This window comes from Pollicipes pollicipes, unplaced genomic scaffold (genome assembly GCF_011947565.3).
Source record: "Pollicipes pollicipes isolate AB1234 unplaced genomic scaffold, Ppol_2.1 Scaffold_4002;HRSCAF=4701_pilon_pilon_pilon, whole genome shotgun sequence".
NCBI classification, from domain to species: Eukaryota; Metazoa; Arthropoda; class Thecostraca; order Pollicipedomorpha; family Pollicipedidae; genus Pollicipes; species Pollicipes pollicipes.
In genome coordinates this window covers 45,449,982-45,460,531 of record NW_023596420.1, presented here as the reverse complement: position 1 = coordinate 45,460,531, position 10,550 = coordinate 45,449,982, and the positions used below count along the sequence as shown (strand labels likewise).

The 10,550-nt window shown below is 55.1% G+C and overlaps 2 protein-coding genes across 2 annotated transcripts; both read right to left on the bottom strand.

Annotated features, from left to right (window-relative positions):
• Nucleotides 1-783: 783 nt before the first annotated feature.
• LOC119093855 (uncharacterized) lies at nt 784-6,234 on the bottom strand. The gene is made up of 4 exons (XM_037216864.1): nt 6,117-6,234; nt 5,199-5,252; nt 4,172-4,450; nt 784-3,790 (listed from the first exon to the last, which is right to left on the bottom strand). The coding sequence occupies exons 1-4, from the start codon at nt 6,137-6,139 to the stop codon at nt 3,778-3,780; spliced, it is 369 nt and encodes a 122-aa protein (XP_037072759.1). The 5' UTR covers nt 6,140-6,234; the 3' UTR covers nt 784-3,777.
• Nucleotides 6,235-6,722: 488 nt separating this feature from the next.
• Nucleotides 6,723-10,159, bottom strand: Scgalpha (sarcoglycan alpha). The gene is given in 8 exon segments (XM_037217633.1): nt 6,723-6,920; nt 6,922-6,924; nt 6,994-7,023; nt 7,373-7,473; nt 7,663-7,741; nt 8,085-8,290; nt 9,358-9,550; nt 10,071-10,159. Coding segments are annotated over 7 exon segments (792 nt in total). The 5' UTR covers nt 9,533-9,550; nt 10,071-10,159.
• Between the last annotated feature and the right edge of the window lie 391 nt (nt 10,160-10,550).

Below are 10,550 nucleotides of genomic sequence, written 5' to 3'. Positions count from 1 at the left end.
CAATGTGATCGGTGCTGCCAGCTCTCTCGAAATATCTCTGAATAGTTCTTATTTCGATTAGAAGTAGCCATTCCAAGAAGGGAAATCCCATTGGACTCGCTGGCCACCACTATGGAGGTAATACTTTTGATTTGCTTTGCTTTTTCTAACGCGTGTATGCTATATTTGCAATCCACTTATTGCTCAAAATATTCGTGCAACAAATGCTACACTGTTGTACAGATACACATGCTAAGTTGAAAAGCTATTTTCGGAAAAGATGTTCAGATATGAGGCCATCCCGCGCGATTTAGCTGAGTCATGCCATGACTTTGATTCCTCCCTACGACGTTTATCAGCCTTTATTGAAGCGCGTTTTGGCTTCGGGAAACAGATGTATCACAGCCTATAGTGACACACTAGCTCAAACTTCAACCAGTGCGCTTTCCGGTAGATGACCGACGCCGCCCACTCTGCCAATAGCAAACGTGCATTTGTACATCTGTCCCCGCGCGCAGCCCGTCCCGTCCCCGGTCCGCCGCAGTGGCGCCACCTGTCGAAACGCCGGCCCAGTGTGCGGTGGAGGAGGTCTCGGGGGCCGACCGCCCACGCCCGGCCGGCACCCGGCTCACCGCTGCGTCGTCTGGCGGAAAACCACGCAACGCATGCATGCATAGCACGCACGGACGTCATGATCTGTTTTGTCTGGTGCATAGATAGCTGTCCGACAGCAGCCGGTCTCGATTTTCTGGTCCGTCATGCACGGCGGTTTTGCTTGAATCCAGCTGTCCGAAAGAAAATGGCGCATCACGGCAGCGTGTATTATCCACAGCAGAGCGCGATACAGGGCGCGATACAGGGCGGCGATACACAGCGCAGAGGGAGTGTGTAAATGACCAGGAAGACTGCCGTATTGCGGTCAGAGCGAGACAGAAGACCAGCAGGGGCAGGTGCACCTGCACAAGACATGTGAAGGTTGATTTCCACGAACCGCGTAGGCCACCAGCGGAACTCCCTTTCCATTCAACCCCGTTTTGAGACTCCCATATAAGCGTTCTTGAGGAAGCAAGGGTTCTGGCGGTCTTTTTAACCACACTGAAACCTGCACATTGCAAAAACGCATGTAACTTGGTTGACTAAGACGGCAGCACACCTGAGAGTGACACTCCGAGTGGATTAAAGCTATCATACCCATCATTCGCCACGAGCGTTCTGCTGCCTTTCATTATGACCAACCAAACTTGCATGATCATGATTAGTAAGATCAGATCATCCAGTATTCAGATCAAGACACGAAGGTCAATTTAGAAATTTACTTGTGCTATTTTAACAAATTCAATCAAAAATAATTAACACGTGCAAATGCACGCTGCGACATTATGATTCATCGGGAACAAGCATAACCAATACGTTTGATGAACACCCCGCGCGAACGCTGAAGTCTAGACATGCCAGCACCAGCATAAAGCAGGCTACGTTAAGTCCAAACCAGTCAAGGTACCAGACTGTGATGCAGCCAACACAGGCCAAATTTTGCTGGTGCCTCCAACGTTCCGGCATTACAAGCTCATGCCCTCCTGCCGGTAGTGATAAGATACCGGCTGACGGTGTTGTGGCCCAGAAACGTCGACTCCAATTGATACATTCGATGGTCCAGGACAGCCTCGCAACAGAGCGCACGATTTCGACTGAACAAGTAAACTTTCATCCCCAACAAAGCGAGGACTGAGAAATTGCCTCTTCTGCGCCTTGTCTTTGACCGTGACTCTTTCGAATAAAATAATGAAATGGAAATACCCGGCGGTGCGCTCCTGCCCCAAAGGGGTCATACTAAGGTAAACGGTACGCAGATTTATTACAGCGTATGGAGGACTTCCTGGCAAAAAGACCCCAGGGCTCCGCGGAGTACATCCGAACTTCACACGTATTTAACTTGCAGCGGGCAAGAGCGGCTACAGCGTGCTTACCTCTAGAGGCATCAACTCGGCGAACTACCGCCAACGAGGTTCGGCTGTCCACTACCCAGTAACAATGTTAACTCGAGACACGACACCACGACTAGGCCCAGTAGACGAATGCATGCTCCAGTCATTAGTTCACATTCCCTCAACATTCCCATCACTGACGATTAACAACAAACCACCTGCTCTAGCAGTACCCAAAACGTCAAACGGGTCTGTTCTACGATCTACGCCGCCTACTGGTGTGGAAATCAATTAGGAAGACACACTGCTGACCACCGCAAGCAACAACATCGAGATTCTACATCAAAACTATTACAAAGTCCCCGGAAGGAACAACTAACACTCCCGTCTTCCTCATTAGGCCAGCGTCATCATCCACAGAAGTCAAAAACCACGTTGGCAGCGCCCAAGGCCGAGGCACGAGGCCAAGTCCGAAACGGCACCTCTGCACATGACTAGCTATCTTTGGAGAAAACGCCGTAAAACGAACAGGACAAGCGACAATACGACACGAAACAACAGCAAAAAAAACAACATACAAATCAAAGCGACCCTGGCAAGCGACTAGAACACCGGCACAGGACGGGTCTAGTCTGACCGGTAGTGCTCAGTTTGGACCACGTGGGGCTGCGCGCCTTGCCACCAAACAGTAGCGCTCAATTTGGGCCATGCGGGGCTGCGCGCCCGGCGACCGACAGGCGCTGCAGGCCCCAGTCGTGACTAGCAGCAACGACCGGCTTCACGTTCAGGTGGCTACTGGCTGGCTGTGCGTGCACAGCGGGCAGACAACGTCCGGCTGTGAGGGGGTCAAAGGCAGGCGCGCCTATTAGCTGTCGCATACTGGCCAGCTGGTCCGTCCGCAAACAACTATGGGGTCCAGAAAGGGGAGCTACCGGCGGACAAGTGGCCATGTCCAGCTGTTTGGTGGTGATATTGGTCGCCGCTGCTGATAACACGCGCAGCTTGTCACAGAGTCTGTCAGCCCGCAAGTCTTCCAAATGTCTCATCGTCCTGACACTCTTACATAAAGCCCTCCAGGCTGACAGCCTTGTAGAACTCCCGCCGGGTTCACAGAACCAGAGCGGCCGCGGTCTTTTCCACAATATCAAAGGTCATACCTAGAATCTCGGCACCCCAGGAATCTCACGCCGCACGGATACATGCAGCACCCGTCCACCAGCCTGGTACAAAGAAACCTCCAACCAATCGAGCACTCCTGTCAATCTCCAATCGGACTCGTGCTATCGTCCGCATCATGCTCCCCGAAATCGCGCTAGCCCCAGCCAATCCCGAGCCACCTCATCCGAGCGCGTCGCGCTGTCAGCGATCCGTCAGCCGACCAGACATTGGCGGTAATGATATATCCAGCAACCTGCACGCCTCCAGGTATTCACGTCGTACAAGAACCTCATGGATCTCCGCGTGAGAACAGCTTCAGAAAGACCCGCCAGCCTGCCCGCTATGCTCGCGCTGCAGCAGGGCCCCGAACCGGCTCCAGAGCAGACAGGAGCCGTCCGGCTCGCTCCGCGGGCGGGCCAGCAGCACACACACGCTGGGGGAGGGACCCAGCCGGCTCCAGAGCAGACAGGAGCCGTCCGGCATCCTCCGCGGGCGGGCCAGCAGCACACACACGCTGGAGGAGGGACCCAGCCGGCTCCAGAGCAGACAGGAGCCGTCCGGCTCGCTCCGCGAGCGGGCCCACACCACACCCCGCGCCGCGGCGGCAGGGGGTGTGCTGCCCAACCAGCTTCAGTGCGCGGGGGACGGACGTCAGCACGAGGCGTCAGATGAGCCAGACGCCCGGCGCGGCAGCCGCGTCCCCCGAGGCCGAATCTCAGGAGCGACGGCTGCAACAGACGAGCGCCAGGTGTCGGCCACCGGGACAGCACGAGGCGGCTCCGCTGGTGACCGGTGGGAGCACACCCCAGGCTGGAGTCACCAATAACCGCTGACAGGCGGCAGTTTAGGTCACGCAACCCCACGAAAACTGATGCTGTCGTGTTTCTGGGCGTTTGTGCTGCCCAAAGACGGACGGCATAGCTAGTTTGCGTGCCAGCCGGCTCAGCGCACTGCCACGTGCGGTACGCTACACCAGTGTGAGCGAGTGCGGCAGGCTCGCTGCCCAGGAGTGACTGCCCTGCCAGCCCAGACCGTGCTAGCATGATACTGACTCATGTCACCCATGACAGGACGGGGCGGCCCGTCCCCTCCTCGGCCACCCGGCCCACCTGAGGCTGGGGTAGGGCGGCGGCTGCAGCGGGCCGAAGCCGCCGCTGTCGGGCGTGGTCGCGCCGCTCTCGCTCAGCGTCAGCCCGTCCCGGTAGGGCGTCAGCCGGGGCGACACGTCGCGCAGCAGGGAGCGCTCGCGGCGCGCGCTGTCGCCCTCGCTCTGCTCGGCCAGCCGCGGAGAGACGTCCCGCAGCGGCGCGCGGCGCAGGGTGCCGGCCTGAGAGCGCGGCAGCGAGCCAGCCGCGTACTGCACCATCTGGATCTCGGTGGGGCGGCGCCTGCGGCACGGCACGGGCGCCCGTCAGCCGGGCACCACGGGCGCCGGTCAGCCGGGCACGCGCGTCGGCGCAGCCGCGGCGGAGGCCAGACACACTCGGGCTCGGGGCGCGCCACCGCTCAGCACACAAGCCCGTCCTGGAGCAGCAGCACAGCCGGGCACGCGTCTGTAATGGACTGGATTCTGGGGATTGCAGGACACGCAATCAAACGTGGAACGTCGGCAACCGACATGATAGCATTATCCAGCGTGAATTTCCAAACGCGTATACGTCTCCATTCGGTCGTTTGCGCAGAGATGGCGATGGTGAAACCGGATATGAATGACAAGAATGCAGCTTGAGGAAACGGACGAGCGACTCAGCATGAAGAAGACGCCAGGACAGACTAACCTAATGGCAGACATTAGTCATGCAATCTCGAACGCGTTTGCTAAGCTCAGTGTCGTGAGGCTAACGCCCGAAGCAAGGAGGTTAGGAACTACCAGTATGATAAAACCGCTGACAGCCTAGGTTCAGAGGCAGGCTTTGTGTACATACGTCACAGCGTGCACCCTATGGACGCAACAAACACGGCAAGCAGAGGCACACACGCAGCCATCCGGATCAAAGTGAGGGGTAAGTAAGCGTAGATGTCCTGTGGCCGTAGTTTCTGTTGGTGAGTGGTGTTAGCGAACCATACACTTTCACGTGCAGTTAGTTGGCATCGCTCCCCTGTGGGGGCAATCTCAGTTAGTGGGGAATACCTCACCTCACAAACACCGAGAACACGTTATCAAAAAATTCTCCGTCGCTCTCCGTCTCCCTGCGGGCACACGGCGCAGGTCAGCGACTGATCCTGCCACGACCGCCAGCGTCCCTGGCAAACGGCGCTGGTCAGCGACTGATCTTGTCACACGACCGCCGGCGTCCCTGGCAAACGGCGCTGGTCAGCGACTGATCCTGCCACGACCGCCAGCGGCTGATCTTGTCACACGACAGCCAGCGTCCCTGGCAAACGACGCTGGCCAGCGGCTGATCCTGCCATACGACCGCCGTCGTCCCTGGCGAACGGCACTGGTCAGCGACTGATCTTGCCATACGACCGCCAGCGTCCCTGGCAAACGCGTCATAAGCCACCATCACGAGAAACACGCCCTCGCACATCAGCACCGCTAGAAATGCGAACCGAGTCATCCACAGCGCACTGCTGTCCCAGACATAATTAAAACAGCTCCGAGAAAACGGCATGGACCTGGACCGCCGGATCTCGATAGACTTGGTCTTCTGCGAATACAGTGTCAAACAGTATCAACCCGACCAAAGGTGACGCAGGTCAGTGCTATCTGTAAACAGCCGCGGCACCCACGTTATGACGCATGCCGCCACCTTCCGCGACTGCTCAAAAGTGCGTACGTTCGAACTGGCAAAACATGCATAGACAGCGCCCTCTGTGAACACTTCTGTTATTTAACAGTTACAAATGCTCGCTTCAAGTGCGCACTATCGCAGTTCAGTGCCATCTGTGAACGCCATCGGTACTCAAAGTGTACAGATGTTCGCCGTGGGAGCACACTGACGCAGCCCGGTGCCAGCTGTGAACGCCATCGGTGCTCAAAGTGTACAGATGTTCGCCGTGGGAGCACACTGACGCAGCCCGGTGCCAGCTGTGAACGCCCACGGTACTCACAGGTGCTCGCCCTGGCAGCACATGATGCAGGTGAGCGTGGCGCAGAGCACCAGCGCCACCAGCAGCGGAATGCCGATGGTGGTGAGGAAGTCGGAGGTGTAGCCGCGCGCCGGCACGGCCGCCCGGAGCGGCAGCAGCAGCGGCGGCTCCGGCGGCGGCGGCGAGGCGGTCAGCGGCGGCGGCGGCGGACTGGCCGCGGGCCGCTCGGTCGGCAGCGCCAGCTCGCCGCTCTCAAACTGTCCGCACAGGCGCGCGGTGGGGCGATGGCGCCGACACGGCGGCCGACGCGCTCCGCTCAGCGGACTCCGCCCGACACACCAGGGCTCGGCGACAGGCCGCCACCGACGCCTGCTGATGTGCTCAGGACATAAGACACTGGACGGGACTGGCTCCGACTCGTGCACACTACAGAGCAAGAAAATAACGGGATATGTCGATGAACGCGAAAACGATCCGCAGCTTTACAATGAACATAACAGGACAATGGCAGCCGCCCCAAGACTCAGGCGTGACATTGACGATACTCTCGAAAAATGATCGCATGCCTCGCGTCGCACCCCTGCGACCAGACGCCTCCAGCATCGCCAGCAAACCCCGGCACCGTCGTCACCGGCCGCGGCCAGACGCCCCACTCACCAGCTTGAACTGGCACCAGTCGACGAGGAAGCCACGCTGGCGGAAGTGGCGCTCGGCGCTGCTGCGCGTGAAGTCGCGCGGGCAGGGCACACGCGCCCACAGCGGCCGCACCTGGCGCTGCAGGTGGCGCAGCGGCGCCGAGAAGGCGGCGCGGCTGGCCAGACGCAAGCAGCACGCCGGCGCTGCTGCCGGGCAGCGGGGCCGGCGCGCCAAGGCCGGCCCGCTCCAGCCAGGTCAGCCGCAGGTCGGCCCCGCCCTGCGGCCACAGCACCTGCCGCGCGGCGCCGACCGGTCACCGCCGGCCCGGCGTTCGCCCAACTTGGCAAGGCTCCAAGCGGCATCCAACGCCATGACACGGCCGGTCCACGCCAGCCCGACCCTCCCGGCGATAAGCACGAGTACTCCGGCGCTGTCTAGACGCAACGCTCCTGTCTGACGCGAGGTGGACTCGCGGTGGACTCAAGAGTCCGGCGCTCTCACACCCAGCCACTGAGGCGGCATCCTGACAGGGGCATATGGCATCGATGCATTGCACACCTTCGTTATGAAAAACATGGTCATTGAACCATTCGGGAGAGAATAACAATGGTGCGAAATGTACTGCAGCCTTCAGCGCTTACCTCCCGAAATATTTCGTGGAGCCTATCCATGTTTGAGCCAAAAAACAGGTCCACAGGATTCATGTTGTTTATCTTCAGTTGCACCTCATGTGTTGGAGGATCTAGAAAAGTATACATGTGGTCACAATGCTAATGTGGAGATGCAAACATGAAGATAAACCATGAGCATTCACAAATGCCAAGTCACATCAACCAGACACGTTCTTTCCATGCCAAATAACCTTCTCTTTAACAATACGTTAATTAACCAAATGTCCGATGTAACCCGTGTGAGCTGATGGCTTGCTCACCTTCGTTTTCCAGGACCACGACGAACACCTCGCGGCGACTCGTTTCGTACGTACTCAGGTTCGTCACAATAACCTCCAACTAAAAACGTCACAATGGGCTGTCAGTGAGACGCCAGTGTACACGGGCATAATGACAATGCCTGTCACGCAGCCAGTCCAAGCACCATTCATTGCCAACATTGACGAGTTCGCACAAATAACGTTTCAACAACATCGCAGGTGTGAAAAAGGCGTTTTCCAAGATCAAACCGCCAAAGCGCAAGTATCTACACCGGCCATCTGCGTTCAGCCTGTTGTCCAGCGGATACAAACCAGCAGTCCATTACCGCACCTCAGCCTTCAGGTTCTGCGACACACCCATCAGGTGAGCCGCCGGGTCGGTGGCGGAGCGCTGCCAGCCCGCGCGGCAGGCCGCCACTGACCTGGAACTGCTCCACGTGCGGCGGTGGCACGCCGTAGACCACGCCGTTGCTGCGCTCCTGGCTAAAGTCATAAGAGAGCCAGGCCGGCAGGTCCGGCGCGTCCCGCACGCTCGGCGAGAACCGTAGCCCGGCCAACGGACCGGACTCCAGGCGATCCACCGGGAGGCGACGCTGGACCGCCTGCACCGAGGCCAGGCCGGGACGGGCTGTGGCCAAAGTAGGAAGTGGTTTGAAGGGCTGAGACCTCTTGCAACCTGAGCTGATTTTACAAAAAGCCTGCTCACATTCAGTCGCCTGTGGCATTTCAGAATTAAATTCCAAATGAGATACATCCTTTACAGCATACACAAACACTTATCACAACACAACACACACAAACCTCTGAATGCAACCCATACTTGACTCCTCATACACAACACATACACTAATCAGAAGAGAGCAGGGTTGTAACACTCTTTCAATGATGAATAATTAGGAGATCATACTGCCAGCTCTTTTACATCCTCAACAGGATGAAAATAGGTTGTTGGAGACAGGATGGAGAATCACCAAAAACACATCAATGGGACATTGGTGGGTTATAAAAGATTGGGTGGGGGTGATAAAAAGGCACCATTCACCATCAAGCAAGGAAAGGATTATTCCATGTAACAGTCAGAATAGGCCATGGTGGCCTGTGAAATTATGAACAGCAGAACATTGGAGAACAAAGGCATCAGGAGGATATGCTATCCAAGAGCAAAGTGTGGGTTACATTCAGAAGCTTCACATTGGTGCATTTAAAGTTAGGCTCTAAAAAGATCATGATCCAAATGCTCTTTGGCTTTAAACAGGAGACTTAAACAGAAGCTGCTACACATTTATGCTGGACTCTGTTGCATCCAAAGGCTTAGTTCATCTTGGTAATGCTTGATGTTTCCAACCATCCACAAATGTGGAATGCCATCAAAAATCACCCCTCATGCCTCTTTTCTTTGTTGGCATAGGATGAGACATATTAATAATCCAAGTAATAAATCAATATAATCTCTACAGGGCTTTACTCTGAGCAACCAAACAGGATGAGATAATGTGGTAATCAGTAGTGATATATTTCCTCTAGCATGCCTGTCTCAAAAATTTAACAAATTCTGATTAGTGAAAATGCCACATAACTAGCAATATTTGACCACAACAATTAGAAATGCTCTAATTGTCCCTTCAAACTATATCCACTATGGACTGGTGCCACCCTCAAGTAGAGGGTGGCCAATGAGTATTTTTATTGGCTTACAGACATCAGATGTGCTGGACAGGAGGCTGGCATCCAGCCTTAGTTTGAACACTTCACCATGTCGGGTTTCCATAGTTGTCGCATCTACTACAGACTGTTCAAGTTCACTGCCTTCTGCTGATGTCAGCAGAAGCAGAAGAAGCAGCATGACTGACTGTGGCAGTGGAAGCTCCATTTTCAGGACATTGCACAGCTGCAAAGGAAGGTTTTTTGTCATGCAAAACACCCCAATTTGCATTGTAGATGTGAAGCAAAATGTAGAAAATAGCAAGCACCACAATTGACCAAAACACACACTGAGTGGCTATTGGCTAATGAGAAAAATGGCCCCTTGCAAAGAGGCATTAAGATGTTGTTTGTCCATTTATGCAACCAACAAATATTGCAAGTTACACATCATTCAGACCTTCATTAGATATACAGGATGGCCTACTCTAGAGAACAGAAGATTTAGATAACTTATTCCCATGTAGGCCTATAAGACCTCCAACATGTAGTGCATCAAAGAGACAACTGGCATCGCAGATGGCGAACAAATATACTTGGATACTATTGCATCTAATGACAACATTGCCATGTTAAACAGACACAACTACCACAATCATGCAAAAGCCTTAGGCATCGTTTAAACATATAAAGTCACACGCATTAAACAAAAGAAATGAGGAACGCAATAAAACATACAAGTTCTAACAAGTAGCAACTATACCCACAAGCCCAGGCTATGACCTTCCTCTGAGGTTTCGAAAAAGAGCCGAAGAATTCTGTCTAAACTGTATCCAGTTATGTTTGCGAAGAGTTGGCGCAGCAGAACAATTAAATTATTTCTGACGCATTTGATGCGATGGTAGAGTACAAGCTATCAAATTTCATCAGTCGAGCATTCGCAGGCATTGGATGTAGTAGAATATATGTGCAAAACACGCCAGACATCATCTTGGGATAAGGTTGCATTTTCTATAAGGTAGGTTTGAGTGCAACAGCTTAGGTTCCCAGGGAGGGTAGGTAATACGAGATAACAAAGTGAGGTATGAAATGATTTTGGTGCACATTGCGGCATTGGCGGATCCAAGAGGGAGGGGCACGGGGCCGTGTCCCTCTTGGGCCTCGAATGCGTGGGTGTCGGGACAGGGGGGCAGGGGGCCAATCCCCCCACACACACTTTTCAAGGTGGGGGACCAGCAATGTTAACT